The sequence below is a fragment of the Oncorhynchus masou genome, chromosome 21, assembly GCF_036934945.1.
Source record: "Oncorhynchus masou masou isolate Uvic2021 chromosome 21, UVic_Omas_1.1, whole genome shotgun sequence".
Taxonomy (NCBI): domain Eukaryota; kingdom Metazoa; phylum Chordata; class Actinopteri; order Salmoniformes; family Salmonidae; genus Oncorhynchus; species Oncorhynchus masou.
In genome coordinates this window covers 42,421,064-42,443,854 of record NC_088232.1, presented here as the reverse complement: position 1 = coordinate 42,443,854, position 22,791 = coordinate 42,421,064, and the positions used below count along the sequence as shown (strand labels likewise).

Genomic DNA, 22,791 nt, shown 5'->3' with positions numbered 1-22,791 from the left:
TCTCTCCATGTCTCTCCATGTCTCTCCATTTCTCTCCATGTCTCTCCATGTCTCTGCATGTCTCTCCATTTCTCTCCATGTCTCTCCATGTCTCTCCATTTCTCTCCATGTCTCTCAATTTCTCTCCATGTCTCTCCATTTCTCTGCATGTCTTTCCATGTCACTCATTTTCTCTCCATGTTGCTCCATGTCTCTCCATGTCTCTCCATTTCTCTCCATGTTGCTCCATGTCTCTCCATTTCTCTCCATGTCTCTCCGATTCTCTCCATGTCTCTCAATGTCTCTCCATTTCTCTGCATGTCTCTCCATGTCTCTGCATGTCTCTCCATGTCACCCAATTTCTCTCCATGTCTCTCCATTTCTCTCCATGCCTCTCCATTTCCCTCCATGTCTCTGCATGTCTCTCCATGTCTCTGCATGTATCTCCATTTCTCTCCATGTCGCTCCATGTCGCTCCATGTCTCTCCATTTCTCTCCATGTCGCTCCATTTCTCTCCATGTCTCTCCATGTTGCTCCATGTCTCTCCATTTCTCTCCATGTCTCCATTTCTCTCCATGTCTCTCCATGTCGCTCCATGTCTATCCATGTCTCTCCATTTCTCTCCATGTCTCTCCATTTCTCTCCAAGTTGCTCCATTTCTCTCCATGTCTCTCCATTTCTCTCCATGTTGCTCCATTTCTCTCCATTTCTCTCCATGTCTCTCCATTTCTCTCCATGTTGCTCCATGTCTCTCCATTTCTCTCCCTGTCTCTCCATGTCTCTGCATGTCTCTCCATGTCTCTCCATTTCTCTCCATGTTGCTCCATTTCTCTCCATGTCTCTCCATTTCTCTCCATGTCTCTCCATGTTTCTGCATGTCTCTCCATTTCTCTCCATGTCGCTCCATGTCTATCCATGTCTCTCCATTTCTCTCCATGTCTCTCCATTTCTCTCCATGTCTCTCCATTTCTCTCCATGTCTCTCCATGTCTCCATTTCTCTCCATTTCTCCATTTCGCTCCATGTCGCTCCATTTCTCTCCATGTCACTCCATTTCTCTCCATGTCTCTCCATTTCTCTGCATGTCTCTCCATGTCTCTCCATGTCGCTCCATGTCTCTCCATTTCTCTCCATGTCTCTGCATGTCTTTCCATGTTGCTCCATTTCTCTCCATGTCTCTCCATGTCTCTGAATGTCTATTCCTTGTAACCGCTCCATTTCTCTCGATGTCGCTCCATTTCTCTCCATGTCTCTCCATTTCTCTGCATGTCGCTCCATGTCGCTCCATGTCTCTCCATTTCGCTCCATGTTGCCCCAGGTTCTCTCCATTTCTCTGCATGTCTCTCCATGTTGCCCCATTTCTCTCCATTTCTCTGCATGTCTCTCCATGTTGCCCCATTTCTCTCAATTTCTCTGCATGTCTCTCCATGTTGCCTCATTTGTCTCCATGTCTCTGCATGTCTCTCCATGTCTCTCCATTTCTCCATGTCTCTCCATTTCTCTCCCTGTCTCTCCATGTCTCTCCATGTCTCTCCATTTCTCTCCATGTCTCTCCATGTCTCTGCATGTCTCTCCATTTCTCTCCATGTCTCTCCATGTCTCTCCATTTCTCTCCATGTCTCTCAATTTCTCTCCATGTCTCTCCATTTCTCTGCATGTCTTTCCATGTCACTCATTTTCTCTCCATTTCTCTCCATGTCTCTCCATGTCAGATGGGTGTGGGTTGGGTGAGGGGGTGTATGTGCGTACCTCTGAGGCCCCTCCAGAGGATATGGACCCCCCCACAGTGACAGCAGCAGGAGCCACAGTCATCCAGGTCTGCTGGAACCCCCCCCACAAGCCAAATGGAGTCATCACCTCATACTTCATACACAGGTAATAACCATTCATACAAAGGTAATAACTATTCATACACAGGCAATAACCAGTCATACACAGGCAATAACCAGTCGTACACAGTTATAACCATTCATACAAAGGTAATAACATTCATACACAGGTAGTAACCATTCATACACACGTAGTAACCATTCATACACAGGTAGTAACCATTCATACACAGGTAGTAACCATTCATACACAGGTAATAACCATTCATACACAGGCAATAACTATTCATACACAGGCAGTAACCATTTATACACAGGCAGTAACCATTCATACACAGATAGAAACCATTTATACACAGGTAGTAACCATTCATACACATGTAATAACATTCATACACAGGTAGTAACCATTCATACACATGTGATAACATTCATACACAGGTAATAACATTCATACAAAGGTAGTAACTATTCATACACAGGTAGTAACCAATCACACACAGGTAATAACATTCACACACAGGTAGTAACCATTCACACACAGGTAGTAAGATTCACACACAGGTAGTAACATTCACACACAGGTAGTAACCATTCACACACTGGTAATAACATTCACACACAGGTAGTAACCATTCACACACAGGTAGTAAGATTCACACACAGGTAGTAACATTCACACACAGGTAGTAACCATTCACACACAGGTAATAACATTCACACACAGGTAGTAACCATTCACACACAGGTAATAACATTCACACACAGGTAGTAATAACATTCACACACAGGTAGTAACCACTCACACACAGGTAGGAACCACTCACACACAGGTAGTAACCATTCACAGGTAGTAACACAGGTAGTAACCATTCAGGTAGTAACATTCACAGGTAGTAACCATTCATACACAGGTAATAACATTCATACACACGTAGTAACCATTCATACACAGGTAATAACATTCATACACACGTAGTAACCATTCATACACAGGCAGTAACCATTCATACACAGGCAGTAACCATTCATACACAGGTAGTAACCATTCATACACAGGTAGTAAAAATGTATACACAGGTAGTAACCATTCACACACAGGTAGTAACCATTCACACACAGGTAGTAACCATTCATACACAGGTAGTAAAAATGTATACACAGGTAGTAACCATTCACACACAGGTAGTAACCATTCACACACAGGTAGTAACCATTCATACACAGGTAGTAAAAATGTATACACAGGTAGTAACCATTCACACACAGGTAGTAACATTCACACACAGGTAGTAACCATTCACACACAGGTAATAACATTCACACACAGGTAATAACCAGTCGTACACAGTTATAACCATTCATACAAAGGTAATAACTATTCATACACAGGCAATATCCATTCATACACAGGCAATAACCAGTCGTACACAGTTATAACCATTCATACAAAGGTAATAAGATTCATACACAGGTAGTAACCATTCATACACAGGTAGTAACCATTCATACACAGGTAGTAACCATTCATACACAGGTAGTAACCATTCATACACAGGTAGTAACCATTCATACACAGGTAGTAACCATTCATACACAGGTAGTAACCATTCATACACAGGCAATAACCATTCATACACACGTAGTAACCATTCATACACAGGTAATAACATTCACACAATAACCATTCATACACAGTTATAACCATTCATACGTAGTAACCATTCATACACAGGTAATAACCATTCATACACACTCAATAACCATTCATACACAGGTAGTAACCATTTATACACAGGTAGTAACCATTCATACACATGTAATAGCATTCATACACAGGTAGTAACCATTCATACACATGTAATAACATTCATACACAGGTAGTAACCATTCATACACATGTAATAGCATTCATACACAGGTAGTAACCATTCATACACATGTAATAACATTCATACACAGGTAGTAACCATTCATACACATGTAATAGCATTCATACACAGGTAGTAACCATTCATACACATGTAATAGCATTCATACACAGGTAGTAACCATTCATACACATGTAATAGCATTCATACACAGGTAGTAACCATTCATACACATGTAATAGCATTCATACACAGGTGGTAACCATTCATACACATGTAATAGCATTCATACACAGGTGGTAACCATTCATACACATGTAATAGCATTCATACACAGGTAGTAACCATTCATACACATGTAATAACATTCATACACAGGTAGTAACCATTCATACACATGTAATAGCATTCATACACAGGTAGTAACCATTCATACACATGTAATAGCATTCATACACAGGTAGTAACCATTCATACACATGTAATAACATTCATACACAGGTAGTAACCATTCATACACATGTAATAGCATTCATACACAGGTAGTAACCATTCATACACATGTAATAACATTCATACACAGGTAGTAACCATTCATACACATGTAATAGCATTCATACACAGGTAGTAACCATTCATACACATGTAATAGCATTCATACACAGGTAGTAACCATTCATACACATGTAATAGCATTCATACACAGGTAGTAACCATTCATACACATGTAATAGCATTCATACACAGGTAGTTACCATTCATACACATGTAATAGCATTCATACACAGGTAGTAATCATTTACACACTGGTAGTAACCATTCACACACAGGTAATAACATTCACACACAGGTAATAACATTCATACACATGTAATAGCATTCATACACAGGTAATAACATTCACACACAGGTAATAACATTCATACACATGTAATAGCATTCATACACAGGTAGTAACCATTCATACACAGGTAATAACATTTTCACACTGGTAGTAACCATTCACACACAGGTAATAACATTCACACACAGGTAATAACATTTACACACAGGTAGTAACCATTCACACACAGGTAATAACATTCACACACAGGTAATAACATTCACACAGAGGTAATAACATTTACACACAGGTAGTAACCATTCACACACAGGTAATAACATTCACACACAGCTAATAACATTCACACACAGGTAATAACATTCACACACAGGTAGTAAACATTCACACACAGGTAGTAAACATTCACACACAGGTAGTAAACATTCACACACAGGTAATAACATTCATACACAGGTAATAACATTCATACACAGGTAATAACATTCACACACAGGTAATAACCATTCACACACAGGTAATAACATTCACACATAGCTAGTAACCATTCATACACAGCTAATAACATTCATACACAGCTAGTAACCATTCATACACAGGTAATAACATTCATACACAGGTAATAACATTCACACACAGGTAATAACCATTCACACACAGGTAATAACATTCACACATAGCTAGTAACCATTCATACACAGGTAATAACATTCATACACAGCTAGTAACCATTCATACACAGGTAATACCATCATGGGGCGGCAGGGTAGCCTAGTGGTTAGAGCGTTGGACTAGTAACCGGAAGGTTGCAAGTTCAAATCCCCGAGCTGACAAGGTACAAATCTGTCGTTCTGCCCCTGAACAGGCAGTTAACCCACTGTTCCTAGGTCGTCATTGAAAATAAGAATTTGTTCTTAACTGACTTGCCTAGTTAAATAAAAAAATTGTTAAAAAAATAGTAATAACATCATCATGCACCTCTTAGTTTACAAGGTAATTCATATTAAGACTTTCTAATCTGCTTTGTATGTGTTGGTGTGTGTCGTGTTTGTGTTTAGTCCGCCTGGAATACATACACTACCGTGCAAAAGTTTGGGGTCACTTGTCCTTGTTTTTGAAAGAAAAGCACATTGGTCCATTAAAATAACATCAAATTTATCAGAAATAATGTGTAGACATTGTTAATGTTGTAAATGACTATTGTAGCTGATTTTGAATGGAATATCTACATAGGCGTACAGAGGCCCATTATCAGCAACCAATGGCACGTTGTGTTAGCTAATCCGAGTTTGTCATCAATTTTCTGTTATTTTAATGGACAAAATTTGATTTTCTTTCTAAAACAAGGACATTTCTAATTGACCTCAATCTTTTAAACGGTAGTGCATGTGTATGTTTAGTCTGCATTTGTGTGTATCGACTACCCACTGTGCTAGTTTTTCATCTGCCTGGTGTGTGTGTTGTGTGCGTGCACCCATGTGTATGCCCGTGTGTGTGCATGTGTGTGTGTGTTTGCCTGTGGTCAAGGTCAAGTGTGTGTTGTTGACCAGTGGTATCTGTATGCAGGGTCAGAGAGTATCTAAGCCTTGATAAGTCCTGTGGAAACATCATTAGCATATAGGCTGAGGGAAGAATCCTAACTTCACATCCACACAAGGAGTCAGACTTTGGTCAACCAAAATTGGAGTTACTCAAATTCAGTAGGAAAAGTTCATCCCAGAGGAAGGAGTACAGTTGAGCATTCAGATCATGCTTAGCATGACCAAACACACACTGCCTGACTCTCTGTATAGGGGGGCTTGCTATAGACTTTGGGGACTTCAGTGCATCTGTGATTCTGAGATCCAGAGGTTTCTAATGGAGACACACAGTTGGAGGATGGGGTAGAGGGGTGTTTTGAGCTATGTCATCAAGTCCAGCTGTAGTTTAGATGTACATTGTGAACCAAGACACACGCGCGCAATGTTGTTTTGATGCAGTTGGAATGATTAGAGACTACCATCCTCTTGCCCCTTTTCGCTTCTTCTCCTCCACTCTCTCTCTCCTCTTTTCATTGCCATCTTTTAACCCTTCTCCTATTGCTCTCTATTTCTCTCTCAAGTTGTAACTACGGCTTAGAGATGAACCTCAGGGTTAGTTAGCGTAACTCACTTGCTCTTCCTGTTTCCTGCCAGGCGACCAATGGGGACGCAGGAGGAGCTGTTGGTGTTTATCTGGTCCAATGGGCCGCTAGATTTTATCGACGCCAGCGACGCCCTCCAGCCCTTCAGACAATACCAGTACAGTGTACATGCCCACAACTCCCGCGGCTCTGCTCGCAGCCAATGGGCTTCAGTTGTCACCATGGAGGCGGGTCCAGAGGACATTGCTCCTCCTATTGTCACACCGACGAGTGAGTGAGAGATGAAATAGAGGGAGGGAAGAAAAGGTGACGTTTGACTTCCTATGTTATTCTCACTGTGTGTAATATCTGTTTGTGTGTTTGCAGGTGCATACTCAGTACAGTTGAACTGGACACAGCCTGGACAACCCAATGGAAGGATTTCACAGTATCGCCTGGTGTACAGAAAACAGCCCACAGACCCCACACTTAACACCTCTACTATTATTGCGTTGACAGTACCGGTAAGACAAGACACGATATGCATGCGTGTCTGTATTATCATTGCGTGCATGTGTTGGTCACAGCCTGTGGTGCTGGTGCCATCTGTTTGCCAGTGAAGGGGCCTGCAGGCACACACACACATCCAGGGGCTCCTGTCCTCCAGGGCCCTTCCCACAATCCTCCACCTCCACGCCAAGTCTGCTCCAACGCTCCCACATGGAGAATACCTCTAAATGTGCCTTTCACAAACACACACACACACACACACACACACACACAGATCCGCCCTTGCTGCCTGTCAGCCAGTCTAAATGTAACCTGGCAGCTCAGTAAACAGCCTGACATCAGTAGATCGCCATGCCAACGCCTCTCAGTGATATCATCCCCTCAGCACACCGCTCAAAGCTCTGTGTGTGTGTGTCAACCTACAGTATATACCATCAATTTCACCAAGATGCCATTGTCATGGATTGTCATTGATCACATGTTGCTTTACATGTTGTCACATGTTATTACATTAACTTCACATAAGATCACATGAAAACGTGTTTTTGGAACAATTCACATGTTCACATGTGGAATTCATGTGTTTTTTTCTTAATGGAAGAGAGAGAGGATGAGAAAGAGAGAGAGCGAGAACAATGGAAAAGGGTGGAGTATATAGATATCTAGCTGCTTTAAACATCCTGTTTTCTCGCCCTCTGACCTTTGTGTTGTCAGTCATAATTAATACAGAATGTAAATACAGACCTTTCACCTCATTGATATGGAGGTGTGTGTGTGTGTGTTTCATTGATGTGGAGCGGCCAGAATACCGCCACAGTCATTTGTGACAATGGGTGTGTGAAGTCAGTCTCAGTCGCTCACTGAGAAAAAAAGAAAGAACAAAAGTGACACAAAAATAGACACAAGACTGTGTTAATCCTCTGAGCTAAAGCCATGTGCCAGGAGCTAAGACAAGTCTTCAGGCAAGGTTACAAATCACACTAATGTTTTTGAATGTTCGTGAAATCATCTCTGTTCCACTGGTGTGTGTGCTACAGACCCTGGTTTGATTCCAGGCTGTATCACAACCAGCCGGGATTGGGAGTCCCATAAGGTGGCGCACAATTGGCACAGCGTCATTAGGGTTTGGCCGGGGTAGGCCGTCATTGTAAATTATAATTTGTTCTTAACTGACTTGCCTAGTTAAATAAAGGTTAAATAAAAATAAAAATAAATGTCTGTGTGTGAGGCCGCAGATGGGTCTTTTGGCTGGGGGCCGGGTTTGGGAGGTTGGGATCGTAGCTCTCTACCTCTGGCCTTATGCTATCACACCTGTTTCTCTGTGGACTCCACACTCTGCTGTCTATTGATCTTACTGTAGACAACTGTTCACTAATCACAAGTTGATTCTCTACTCTGTATTTGTTTTCTTTGTTCTCTTCTCTCTCTAACATTTTCTCACTCCTCCTCTCCTCCTCTCTCTTCCTCTCTCCCTCTCTCTCCATCTCTCTCCTCCTCTCTCTTCCTCTCTCCTCCTCTCTCCATCTCTCTCTTCCTCTCTCCATCTCTCTCCTCTTTCTCCATCTCTCTCCAACTCTCTCTTCCTCTCTCCCCATCTCTCTCTTCCTCTCTCCATCTCTCTCCTCTTTCTCCATCTCTCTCCAACTCTCTCTTCCTCTCTGCCTCTTTCTCCATCTCTCTCATCCTCTCTCCCTCTCTCCTCCTCTCTCCCTCTCTCTCCAACTCTCTTTTCCTCTCTCAATCTCTCTCTTCCTCTCTCTATCTCTCTCCTCTTTCTCCTCCTCTCTCCTCTTTCTCCTCCTCTCTCCTCTCTCTCCTCCTCTCTCTCCAACTCTCTCTTCCTCTCTCAATCACTCTCTCCTCTTTCTCCTCTCTCCATGTCTCTCATCTCTCTCCTCCTCTCTCCCTCTCTCTCCATCTCTCTCCCACTCTCTCTTCCTCTCTCCATCTCTCTCCTCTTTCTCCTCCTCTGTCATCCTCTCTCCCTTTCTCTTCAATTAGCATAAAAAACTCCACCAACCTATTTAAATTAGTTCAACATTTATGTTTTTGTTAATTTCTCCTCTACTCTCTCCATCTCTCTCCTCTCTCCCTCCATCTCTCCCTTTCTCTCCCTCTATCTCCATCTCGCTCCATCTCTCTTCCTCTCTTTGCCTCTCTCCATCTCTCTCCTCCTCTCTCCATCTTTCTCCAACTCTCTCTATCCCTCTCCTCCTCTCTCCTCCTCTCCCCTATCTCTCCATCTCTCTCCAGCTCTCTTTTCCTCTCTCCATCTCTCTCTCCATCTCCTCTTTCTCCTCCTCTCTCCCTTTCTCTTCAATTAGCATAAAGAACTCCACCAACCTTTTTAAATTAGTTAAACATTCATGTTTTTGTCTGAAAACAGTGCAAGTCTGTTTTTATGTGGACAAACGGGTTGGTAAAGTTCTTAGGTTTATGGGCGAGAAGTTGACAGTTAATCAGCAGTGTATCTAATGTGTAGTCTGACATAGTTTTCTCCTCTCTAGTCTGACAGCCTTCAGAGCAGATGGTTTGATGTTCTCCTCACTAATGTCCACTACTGAGAGGGAGATCAACCACGGATATAAGCAATAAGCCTGTATGTGTGTGTGTATTGATCTCTGACTGGGCTGGGAGCACCTCTCCGTGCCAGTGTGGATGATTAATGGGGTCGTCATGGCGATCAGATAGAATGAGGGTACAGAACGCAGGCGGTCTGCCCCGCCAGAACCCTGCGCCCGCCTGGCAGACCGCGGTTACACACACACACACACACACACACACACACACACACATCTAGAGATGCTAACATAACACCTATTTACTCCTCACTTCCTATTCCAATCTAGAGATGTCTTAACATAACACCTATTCTCTTCACTCCTCCCATTAGCTCTCCCTCTTTCTTCTTGCTGATCCAGCCTCTTTCTGTCTTTGTTTCCTCCCATATCTCCCTCTCTTCTTGCTGTTTCCTCCCCTACTAGCTCTCCCTCTTTCTCTCCTTGCTGTTTCCTCCCATTAGCTCTCCCTCTTTCTCTTCTTGCTGTTTCCTCCCACTAGCTCTCCCTCTTTCTCTCCTTGCTGTTTCCTCCCATTAGCTCTCCCTCTTTCTCTCCTTGCTGTTTCCTCCCACTAGCTCTCCCTCTTTCTCTCCTTGCTGTTTCCTCCCATTAGCTCTCCCTCTTTCTCTCCTTGCTGTTTCCTCCCATTAGCTCTCTCTTTCTCTCCTTGCTGCTAGCTCTCCCTCTTTCTCTCCTTGCTTTCTCTTTCTCCTTGCTGTTTCCTCCCACTAGCTCTCCCTCTTTCTCTCCTTGCTGTTTCCTCCCTTGCTCTCCCTCTTTCTCTCCTTGCTGTTTCCTCCCATTAGCTCTCCATCTTTCTCTCCTTGCTGTATCCTCCCATTAGCTCTCCTCTTTCTCTCCTTGATGTTTCCTCCCACTAGCTCTCCCTCTTTCTCTCCTTGCTGTTTCCTCCCATTAGCTCTCCCTCTTTCTCTCCTTGCTGTATCCTCCCACTAGCTCTCCCTCTTTCTCTCCTTGCTGTATCCTCCCATTAGCTCTCCCTCTTTCTCTCCTTGCTGTTTCCTGCTGCTCTCTCCTCTTTCTCTCCTTGCTGTTTCCTCCCATTAGCTGTCCCTCTTTCTCTCCTTGCTGTTTCCTCCCATTAGCTCTCCCTCTTTCTCTCCTTGCTGTTTCCTCCCATTAGCTCTCCCTCTTTCTCTCCTTGCTGTATCCTCCTTCTCCTCTTTCTCTTTCTGTTTCCTCCCAGCTCTCCCTCTTTCTCTCCTAGCTGTTTCCTCCCACTAGCTCTCCCTCTTTCTCTCCTTGCTGTTTCCTCCCATTAGCTCTCCCTCTTTCTCTCCTTGCTGTATCCTCCCACTAGCTCTCCTCTTTCTCTCCTTGCTGTTTCCTCCCATTAGCTCTCCCTCTTTCTCTCCTTGCTGTTTCCTCCCACAAGCTCTCCCTCTTTCTCTCCTTGCTGTTTCCTCCCACTAGCTCTCCCTCTTTCTCTCCTTGCTGTTTCCTCCCATTAGCTCTCCCTCTTTCTCTCCTTGCTGTATCCTCCCACTAGCTCTCCCTCTTTCTCTCCTTGCTGTTTCCTCCCATTAGCTCTCCCTCTTTCTCTCCTTGCTGTATCCTCCCATTAGCTCTCCCTCTTTTTCTCTCCTTGCTGTTTCCTCCCATTAGCTCTCCCTCTTTCTCTCCTTGCTGTTTCCTCCCACTAGCTCTCCCTCTTTCTCTCCTTGCTGTTTCCTCCCAGCTCTCCCTCTTTCTCTCCTTGCTGTTTCCTCCCATTAGCTCTCCATCTTTCTCTCCTTGCTGTTTCCTCCCATTAGCTCTCCCTCTTTCTCTCCTTGATGTTTCCTCCCACTAGCTCTCCCTCTTTCTCTCCTTGCTGTTTCCTCCCATTAGCTCTCCCTCTTTCTCTCCTTTGCTGTTTCCTCCCATCCTCCCATTAGCTCTCCCTCTTTCTCTCCTTGCTGTTTCCTCCCACTAGCTCTCCCTCTTTCTCTCCTTGCTCCCATTAGCTGTCCCTCTTTCTCTCCTTGCTGTTTCCTCCCATTAGCTCTCCCTCTTTCTCTCCTTGCTGTTTCCTCCCACTAGCTGTCCCTCTTTCTCTCCTTGCTGTTTCCTCCCACTAGCTCTCCCTCTTTCTCTCCTTGCTGTTTCCTCCCACTAGCTGTCCCTCTTTCTCTCCTTGCTGTTTCCTCCCATTAGCTGTCCCTCTTTCTCTCCTTGCTGTTTCCTCCCACTAGCTCTCCCTCTTTCTCTCCTTGCTGTTTCCTCCCACTAGCTCTCCCTCTTTCTCTCCTTGCTGTTTCCTCCCACTAGCTCTCCCTCTTTCTCTCCTTGCTGTTTCCTCCCACTAGCTCTCCCTCTTTCTCTCCTTGCTGTTTCCTCCCACTAGCTCTCCCTCTTTCTCTCCTTGCTGTATCCTCCCACTAGCTCTCCCTCTTTCTCTCCTTGCTGTATCCTCCCACTAGCTCTCCCTCTTTCTCTCCTTGCTGTTTCCTCCCATTAGCTCTCCCTCTTTCTCTCCTTGCTGTTTCCTCCCACTAGCTCTCCCTCTTTCTCTCCTTGCTGTTTTCCCATTAGCTCTCCCTCCCATTAGCTCTCCCTCTTTCTCTCCTTGCTGTTTCCTCCCACTAGCTCTCCCTCTTTCTCTCCTTGCTGTTTCCTCCCATTCTCTCCATCTTTCTCTCCCTGTATCCTCCCATTAGCTCTCCCTCTTTCTCTCCTTGATGTTTCCTCCCACTAGCTCTCCCTCTTTCTCTCCTTGCTGTTTCCTCCCATTAGCTCTCCCTCTTTCTCTCCTTGCTGTATCCTCCCACTAGCTCTCCCTCTTTCTCTCCTTGCTGTATCCTCCCATTAGCTCTCCCTCTTTCTCTCCTTGCTGTTTCCTCCCACTAGCTCTCCCTCTTTCTCTCCTTGCTGTTTCCTCCCATTAGCTGTCCCTCTTTCTCTCCTTGCTGTTTCCTCCCACTAGCTCTCCCTCTTTCTCTCCTTGCTGTTTCCTCCCATTAGCTCTCCCTCTTTCTCTCCTTGCTGTATCCTCCCACTAGCTCTCCCTCTTTCTTCTGTTTCCTTGCTGTTTCCTCCCACTAGCTCTCCCTCTTTCTCTCCTTGCTGTTTCCTCCCATTAGCTCTCCCTCTTTCTCTCCTTGCTGTATCCTCCCACTAGCTCCCTCTTTCTCTCCTTGCTGTTTCCTCCCACTAGCTCTCCCTCTTTCTCTCCTTGCTGTTTCCTCCCAGCTCTCTCCCTCTTTCTCTCCTTGCTGTTTCCTCCCATTAGCTCTCCCTCTTTCTCTCCTTGCTGTATCCTCCCTTAGCTCTCCCTCTTTCTCTCCTTGCTGTTTCCTCCCACTAGCTGTCCCTCTTTCTCTCCTTGCTGTTTCCTCCCCCTAGCTCTCCCTCTTTCTCTTGCTGTTTCCTCCCACTAGCTCTCCCTCTTTCTCTCCTTGCTGTATCCTCCCACTAGCTCTCCCTCTTTCTCTCCTTGCTGTATCCTCCCACTAGCTGTCCCTCTTTCTCTCATTGCTGTTTCCTCCCACTAGCTCTCCCTCTTTCTCTCCTTGCTGTTTCCTCCCATTAGCTCTCCCTCTTTCTCTCCTTGCTGTATCCTCCCACTAGCTCTCCCTCTTTCTCTCCTTGCTGTATCCTCCCACTAGCTCTCCCTCTTTCTCTCCTTGCTGTTTCCTCCCACTAGCTCTCCCTCTTTCTCTCCTTGCTGTTTCCTCCCAATAGCTCTCCCTCTTTCTCTCCTTGCTGTATCCTCCCACTAGCTCTCCCTCTTTCTCTCCTTGCTGTATCCTCCCACTAGCTCTCCCTCTTTCTCTCCTTGCTGTATCCTCCCACTAGCTCTCCCTCTTTCTCTCCTTGCTGTATCCTCCCACTAGCTCTCCCTCTTTCTCTCCTTGCTGTTTCCTCCCACTAGCTCTCCCTCTTTCTCTCCTTGCTGTTTCCTCCCACTAGCTCTCCCTCTTTCTCTCCTTGCTGTATCCTCCCACTAGCTCTCCGTCCCTTTCTCATCATTCTCTCCCTCTCTCTTCTCTCTACTCTCCACTTAATTTAGTCACACTATCCTCCATCCCACCTTTTTCTTTCCCCTCTCTCCCTCCTCCCTCTCTCCCTCCTCCCTCTCTCGTCTCCTCCTTCCCTCTTCATCCTGATGTTGTGTTGTGGTCCCTAGACCCCTGATGAAGTCAGATGTATTAATACTGGACATATACATTCCTGCACAATTACTCCTCTTCTTCCTCCCTCCATCCTCCCTCCTCTCCAGATGTTGTGTGTAGGGCCCTTGGGGCCCCTGGTGAAGGGAGATGTATTAATACATGTGATTGATCAGATCAGGACCCCTGACAGTCACCAACCCCGGGACCATCTGGTTGCTGCTCGCACGCCTTCACCCAAACACAACCTGACACTGCATTAATCTGATGCATCTTCTACTACTGTGTGTGTGTGTGTGTGTGTGTGTGTGTGTGTGTGTGTGTGTGTGTGTGTGTGTGTGTGTGTGCACGCTCCTCACTCCGCCTGCCAGGCCCAGCAGCCACCAGGACCTGAAGGGTGCAGAAATTAAGGTTATTACATAAATTGAGCCATATGGTCTAAATATTTCAGAGCTGAAATTTACTAGCCAATAAAATTGGCTCCTGCCTCTCTAATGGTGTAAATTACAGTTTAACCACGGTGCTAATGATGTCCTTCTGCTGCAGTAACCACTCTAACATGAAGGACATTGTTTAAAAAGTACCCCCAGAAAAAAGGAGATAGGAGGGGACGAGGGGGGTAGAGAGAGAGAGGGAGAGAAGTGGTAGCAGCATGTTTACAATCTGTTAGTTTACCATTAAGGACAAGGAGGAGAGCGAGAGGGACAGCGAGGGGTGACCGGTGGACCGTGTCTCGCCTTCAACACTGGGGCAAAAACACACCATTGCACTGTTGGAGACGCGTTTGTAAGCAAACATGGTCGGGTCATAAAACTCCTGGACGTAGAGGCTGGGCTGAAGGTCACAGAAGAGCAGGTCACAGTGTTGTCACAGATCACACACTGATGACCCCGGTCAGAAGAGAACTTCCTTTTTTTGTATTTTACCCCCTTTTCTCCCCAATGTTGATCTTCTTTCATTGCTGTAACTCCCCAACGGAATAGCAAAGTTTGAGTCATGCGTCCTCCGAAACATGACTCGCCAAGCCGCGCTTCTTAACACCCACTCGCTTATCCCAGAAGCCAGCCGCACAAATGTGTCAGAGGAAATGCCCGCCACAAGGAGTCGCTAGAGCGCGATGAGCCTCAGCCAAACCCTCCCCTAACACAGACAATGCGGGGCCAATTGTGCTCCGCCCTATGGGACTCACTATGACGGCCGGTTGTGATAAAGCCCGGGATCGAACATGGGTCTGTAGTAATGCCTCAAGTGATGCAGTGCCTTAGACCGCTGCGCCACTCGGGAGTCCCCATGATTCCTTATTCTAATCTTTCTCTCTGTCTGTCTCTCTCTCTCTCTCTTTCTCTCTCTCTCCCTCTCTCTATTTCTCTCTCAATTAAATTTCAATTAAATTTAAGGGGCTTTATTGGCATGGGAAACAAATGTTTACAATTCTCTCTTTTACTTTCTCTCTCTCTCTTTCTCTCTTCCTCTCTCTCTTTCTGTCTCTCACTTTCTCTCTCTCTCTCTCTCTCTCTTTCTCTCTTCCTCTCTCTCTTTCTGTCTCTCACTCTCTCTCTATCGCTTTCACACAAGTTTCAGTGAGGCCTTTTATTCTGTAAACTTGCTGCCTGAATCCCCTGGCGCAGAAAGAGGGTGTAGAGGGAGAATAGAGGGAGTGGTAGAGAAAGGAGGAGAGTGGAGGAAAGAGAGAGGGCTTCGCCCTTGGGCTGTGGCACAAGGGAATGGAATGAAGAGTGCTGCAGAGTGGAGTGGACAGAGCGAGGGAGTGGACAGAGGAGTGGATAAAAGAGGAGAGGAGAGAGAGGGTAGGAGTGTAGAGGGTTCGTTAGGTCTCGCCCCCAACCCCCACCTCTCGCCACTGTACTCAGGCCCTGATTGGAGGGCACTTGAAGTGATTGTCTCACGCAGGCCCTCACATAAACAGAAAATAATCATCTACAACAACCACAACTACTCCTCTCTCTCTCTCTCTTGCTTCCTCCCCTTATCCTCTTCTCTTCCTCTCTCCTCTTCTCTTCCTCCCTCTCTTCTCTTCATCTCTCCAGACAAGAGCTCCCTCGTTCTGTAAATGTGTGCTGAGATGTTATTGTATGCCTCAAAAGGAGTGTGTGTGCGTGTGTTATGTGTGTGTGTGTGTAATGCTCTTCACTCATCCTAATGTGTGAAAATGTGTGCATGATGAGACTGTAGAGGAATGTGTGTGCGCGTGTGTGTGCACACTCGTTGGATTTATCCCTTCCCCACGCATAAACAACCTTCAATCAACATATATTACAACTTGAAGTAAAGACAAAGTTAACAGAAGGGAAGATAGGAGAAGGTATGGAACACACATAAAGTTGACTGAAGGGAAGATAGGAGAAGATATGGAACACACATAAAGTTGACTGAAGGGAAGATAGGAGAAGGTATGGAGCACAAACTTAACTGAAGGGAAGATAGGAGAAGGTATGGAACACATAAAGTTGACTGAAGGAAGGATAGGAGAAGGTATGGAACACAAAGTTGACTGAAGGGAAGATAGGAGAAGGTATGGAACACACAAAGTTAACTGAAGGGAAAATAGGAGAAGGTATGGAACATAAAGTTGACTGAAGGGAAGATAGGAGAAGGTTTGGAACACATAAAGTTAACTGAAGGGAAGATAGGAGAAGGTATGGAACACACAAAGTTAACTGAAGGGAAGGTATGTAACACATAAAGTTAACTGAAGGGAAGATAGGAGAAGGTTTGGAACACATAAGTTAACTGAAGTGAAGATAGGAGAAGGTATGGAACACACAAAGTTAACTGAAGGGAAGGTATGTAACACATAAAGTTGACTGAAGGGAAGATAGGAGAAGGTATGGAACACACATAAAATTGACTGAAAGGAAGGTATGGAACACAAAGTTGACTGAGGGGAAGATAGGAGAAGGTATGGAACACACATAACGTTGACTGAAGAGAAGATATGAGAAGGTATGGAACACATAAGGTTGACTTTAGGGAAGGTATGGAACACAAAGTTAACTGAAGGGAAGATAGGAGAAAGTATGGAACACTGAAGGGAAGATAGGAGAAGGTATGGAACACATAAAGTTGACTGAAGGAAGGATAGGAGAAGGTATGGAACACAAAGTTGACTGAAGGGAAGATATGAGAAGGTATGGAACACACAAAGTTAACTGAAGGGAAGATAGGAGAAGGTTTGGAACACATAAGTTAACTGAAGTGAAGATAGGAGAAGGTATGGAACACACAAAGTTAACTGAAGGGAAGGTATGTAACACAAAGTTGACTGAAGGAAAGATAGGAGAAGGTATAGAACACACATAACGTTGACTGAAGAGAAGATAGGAGAAGGTATGGAACACACATAAAATTGACTGAAAGGAAGGTATGGAACACAAAGTTGACTGAGGGGAAGATAGGAGAAGGTATAGAACACACATAACGTTGACTGAAGAGAAGATAGGAGAAGGTATGGAACACACATAAGGTTGACTTTAGGGAAGGTATGGAACACATAAAGTTGACTGAAGGGAAGATATGAGAAGGTATGGAATACACAAAGTTGACTGGAGGGAAGGTATGGAACACAAAGTTAACTGAAGGGAAAGTATGGAACACATAAAGTTGACTGAAGGGAAGATAGGAGAAGGTATGGAACACACATAAAGTTGACTGAAGGGAAGGTATGGAACACACAAAGTTAACTGAAGGGAAGATAGGAGAAGGTATGAAACACATAAAGTTGACTGAAGGGAAGGTATGGTATACAAAGTTAACTGGGGGGAAGGTATGGAACACATACAGTTGACTGAAGGGACGATAGGAGAAGGTATGGAACACAAAGTTAACTGAATGGAAGATAGGAGAAGGTATGGAACACATGAAGTTGACTGAAGGGAAGGTATGGAACACATAAAGTTAACTGAAGGGAAGATAGGAGAAGGTATGAAACACAAAGTTGACTGAAGAGAAGGTATGGTATACAAAGTTAACTGAGGGGAAGGTATGGAACACATACAGTTGACTGAAGGGACGATAGGAGAAGGTATGGAACACAAAGTTAACTGAATGGAAGATAGGAGAAGGTATGGAACACAAAGTTAACTGAAGGGAAGGTATGGAATATGCATGAAGTTGACTGAAGGGAAGATAGGAGAAGGTATGGAACACACATAAAGTTGACTGAAGGGAAGATGGGAGAAGGTATGGAACACACATAAAGTTAACTGAAGGGAAGATAGGAGAAGGTATGGAACACAAAGTTAACTGAAGGGAAGATAGGAGAAGGTATGGAACACACATAAAGTTGACTGAAGGGAAGATAGGAGAAGGTATGAAACACACATAAAGTTGACTGAAGGGAAGGTATGGAATACAAAGTTAACTGAAGGGAAGGTATGGAACATACAGTTGACTGAAGGGGCGATAGGAGAAGGTATGGAACACATGAAGTTGACTGAAGGGAAGGTATGGAACACAAAGTTAACTGAAGGGAAGATAGGAGAAGGTATGGAACACACATAAAGTTGACTGAAGGGAAGGTATGGAACACAAAGTTAACTGAAGGGAAGATAGGAGAAGGTATGGAACACACATAAAGTTGACTGAAGGGAAGGTATGGAACACAAAGTTAACTGAAGGGAAGATAGGAGAAGGTATGGAACACACATAAAGTTGACTGAAGGGAAGATGGGAGAAGGTATGGAACACATAAAGTTAACTGAAGGGAAGATATGAAACACATAAAGTTGACTGAAGGGAAGGTAAGAGAAGGTATGGAACACAAAGTTGACTGAGGGGAAGGTATGGAAGACAAAGTTAACTGAAGGGAAAATAGGAGAAGGTATGGAACACATAAAGTTGACTGAAGGCAAGGTATGGAACACACATAAAGTTGACTGAAGGGAAGGTATGGAACACACATTAAGTTGACTGAAGGGAAGATATGGAACACAAAGTTAACAGAATGGAAGATAGGAGAAGGTATGGAACACACAAAGTTGACTGAAGGGAAGATAGGAGAAGGTATGGAACACATAAAGTTGACTGTAGGGAAGATAGGAGAAGGTATGGAACACACATAAAGTTGACTGTAGGGAAGATAGGAGAAGGTATGGAACACACATAAAGTTGACTGTAGGGAAGATAGGAGAAGGTATGGAACACACATAAAGTTGCCTGAAGGGAAGATAGGAGAAGGTATGGAACACACATAAAGTTGACTGTAGGGAAGATAGGAGAAGGTATGGAACACACATAAAGTTGACTGAAGGGAAGATGGGAGAAGGTATGGAACACATAAAGTTAACTGAAGGGAAGATATGAAACACATAAAGTTGACTGAAGGGAAGGTAAGAGAAGGTATGGAACACAAAGTTGACTGAGGGGAAGGTATGGAAGACAAAGTTAACTGAAGGGAAAATAGGAGAAGGTATGGAACACACATAAAGTTGACTGTAGGGAAGATAGGAGAAGGTATGGAACACACATAAAGTTAACTGTAGGGAAGATAGGAGAAGGTATGGAACACACATAAAGTTGACTGTAGGGAAGATAGGAGAAGGTATGGAACACACATAAAGTTGACTGTAAGGAAGATAGGAGAAGGTATGGAACACACATAAAGTTGACTGTAGGGAAGATAGGAGAAGGTATGGAACACACATAAAGTTGCCTGAAGGGAAGATAGGAGACTGCTTTGTTCTACCTTGTGGGATTTCTAGTACTACATGGATATTGATTACTGCATTGTTGGGTTTAGAGCTTGCAAGAAAGGCATTTCACTCACAGGTGGTTGGTGGTGCCTTAATTGGGGAGGACAGGCTCTTGGTAATGGCTGGAGCGGAATCAGTGGAATGGTAACAAATACATCAAACACATGGCTTTATGCCATTCCATTTGCTCTCTTCCAGCCATTATAATGAACCGTCTTCCCCTCAAAAAACGCCACTGATTTCACTGTGCTTTTGCACGTGACATTAAAACTTGAAACCTGCTTGTAACAGACTCTTTAGAACACTTAATCCCACCATTTTGAGGAAGACAAGCCAACAGGACTGTATGGACAGGATGTGAGTTTGAAGTGTGTGTATAATAGCATTCAGAGTGATGTGGTAAATGTCAAGAGGGATTTGGTCAAGTAGACACTATTCACAATGATCCTCACAACCGTGCTGGACGTCTTCAAACTGTGTCAAGTTATTATGCGCCTTGGAAATACCTTCAAGTTTTTATGGACACATGCACAAGTATAGTGAAATGTCTTTCTTGCTCCTTTCCCAACAATTCAATAATCAATATCAGTAGTACAACAACAAAAAATAAACACGAGAAATAGAATATATACATATATACACAGGGTCAGTTCCAGGGTCAGTAGCTATATACAGGGTCATTTCCAGGGTCCGTAGCTATATACAGAGTCAGTTCCAGGGTCAGTAGCTATATACAGAGTCATTTCCAGGTTCAGTAGCTTCATACAGGTTCAGTTCTTGGGTCAGTAGCTATATACAGGGTCAGTTCCAGGGTCAGTAGCTTCATACAGGTTCAGTTCTTGGGTCAGTAGCTATATACAGGGTCAGTTCCAGGGTCCGTAGCTATATACAGAGTCAGTTCCAGGGTCAGTAGCTATATACAGAGTCATTTCCAGGTTCAGTAGCTTCATACCTGTTCAGTTCTTGGGTCAGTAGCTATATACAGGGTCAGTTCCAGGGTCAGTAGCTTCATACAGGTTCAGTTCTTGGGTCAGTAGCTATATACAGGGTCAGTTCCAGGGTCAGTAGCTTCATACAGGTTCAGTTCCAGGGTCGGTAGCTATATACAGAGTCAGTCCCAGGGTCAGTAGCTACACTATATGCAGAGTCAGTTCCAGGGTCAGGAGCTACATACAGGTTCAGTTCTAGGGTCAGCAGCTATATACAGGGTCAGTTCCAGGGTCAGTAGCAATATACAGGGTCAGTAGCTATATACAGGATCAGTTCCAGGGTCAGTAGCTATATACAGGGTCAAATCAAATTGTATTTGTCACAGTCGTGCCTGACCATGCAGTCATGAGTGAACAGGGAGTACAGCAGGGGACTGAACACGTACCCCTGAGGGGCCCCCGTGTTGAGAATCAGTGTGGCAGATGTGTTGTTACCTACCCTTACCACCTGGTGGTGGCCCGTCAGGAAGTCCAGGATTCAGTTGCAGGGGGAGGTGTTTAGTCCTAGGGTCCTTAGCTTAGTGATGAGCTTTGAGGGCACTATGGTGTTGAACGCTGAGCTGTAGTCAATTAATAGCATTCTCACGTAAGTGTTCCTTTTGTCCAGGTGGGAAAGGGCAGTGTGGAGTGCAATAGAGATTGCATCATCTGTGGATCTTTTTGGGCGGTATGTAAATTGGAATGGGTCTAGGGTTTCTGGGTCGATGGTGTTGATGTGAGTTGTGGTGTACTCCACAATGGCATCGGAAGAATCCCGGAACATATTCCAGTCTGTGAAAGCGAAACAGTCCTGTAGCTTAGCATCTGCTTCATCTGACCACTTCTTTATTGACTGAGTCACTTGTGCGTGCTGCTTTAGTTTTTTCTTGTAAGCGGGAATCAGGAGGATAGAATTATGGTCAGATTTACCAAATAGAGGGCGAGGGGGAGCTTTGTGCGCACTTCTGTGTGTGGAGTAAAGGTGGTCTAGAGTCTTTTCCCTCTGGTTGCACATTTAGCATGCTGGTAGAAATTAGGAATATCAGATTTAAGTTTCCCTGCATTAAAGTCCCCGGCCACTAGGAGCGCCGCCTCTGGATGAGCGTTTTCCTGTTTGCTTATGGCTGTATACAGCTCATTGAGTGAGGTCTTAGTGCCAGCATTGGTTTGTGGTGGCAAGTGGACAGCTACGAAAAATATAGATGAAAACTCTCTTGGTAAATAGTGTGGTCCAAAGCTTATCATGAGATACTCTACCTCAGGTGGGAAAAACCTTGAGACTTCCTTAATATAAGATTTCGTGAACCAGCTTTAGTTTACATATATACACAGACCACCACCCGTTGTCTTACCGGAGGCAGCTGTTCTATCTTGCCGATGCAGCGTAAACATGCCAGCTGTTCTTTATCCATGTCGTTGTTCTGCCATGACTCAGTGAAACATAAGATATTACAGTTTTTAATGTCCCGTTGGTAGGATATTCGTGATCGTAGCTTGTCTATTTTGTTATTCAATGATTGTAAATTGGCTAATAGGACTGATGGTAGAGGCAGATTACCCACTTGCCGTCGGATCCTTACAAGGCACCCTGACCTACCTCCCTGATATCTCCGTCTCTTTCTCCTGCGAATGATGGGGATGAGGGCCTTGTTGGGTGTCTGACTCGTTAAAGAAAACATCTTTGTCCATTATGAGGTGAGTAATCAATGTCCTGATATCCAGAACCTCTTTTCGATCATAAGAGACATTGGCAGAAAAATGATGTACAAAATAAGTTACAAATAATGCATAAAAACACAGACAATAGCACAATCGGTTAAGAGCCCGTAAAACGGCAGCCATCTCTTCCGGCACCATCAACATTGTGTCAGTTCCAGGGTCAGTGCCAATACCATATTTACTATGTGCAGCGATAGTTTGAGGGCTCTCGGTGGTTGTTTTGTTAAACCCTCAAACTATTCTGAGATTTCATTCTGGAAGAAAAATATTTCAATATGTTTTATTATTATATTGTTATGTGAAATGTGCATTGCTGGTTGAATTGTTGTGTGTGTGCAGTAATTGATGTGTGTGTATGCATGTGTAGCACTCAATCTGAACTCAGAGTACTGGGACAGTGGCATCCATCCACACACACAAACTCACACACAGACAGAAGGTCAGTCTGCAGGGTGAATTATTAGAGAATTATAAACAGTCACATCCTAGCCGCCCCAGCTCCCCGGGCCTGATGACCCATCCTGGGGCTTCGAGATGCCAAAAACAATCATGGCTGCCAGTGTGAACCAGGCATGTCCAGAACAGACTT

The 22,791-nt window shown here is 44.4% G+C and overlaps 1 protein-coding gene across 1 annotated transcript in view; it reads left to right on the top strand.

Moving 5' to 3' along the window:
- LOC135507509 (usherin-like) overlaps positions 1-22,791 on the top strand; it is a 474,271-nt gene that overhangs the window by 359,463 nt on the left and 92,017 nt on the right. The window contains 3 exon segments of the mRNA XM_064927019.1: positions 1,692-1,854; positions 6,695-6,912; positions 7,009-7,145. Of these exon segments, the coding sequence (XP_064783091.1) occupies positions 1,692-1,854; positions 6,695-6,912; positions 7,009-7,145 (518 nt within the window).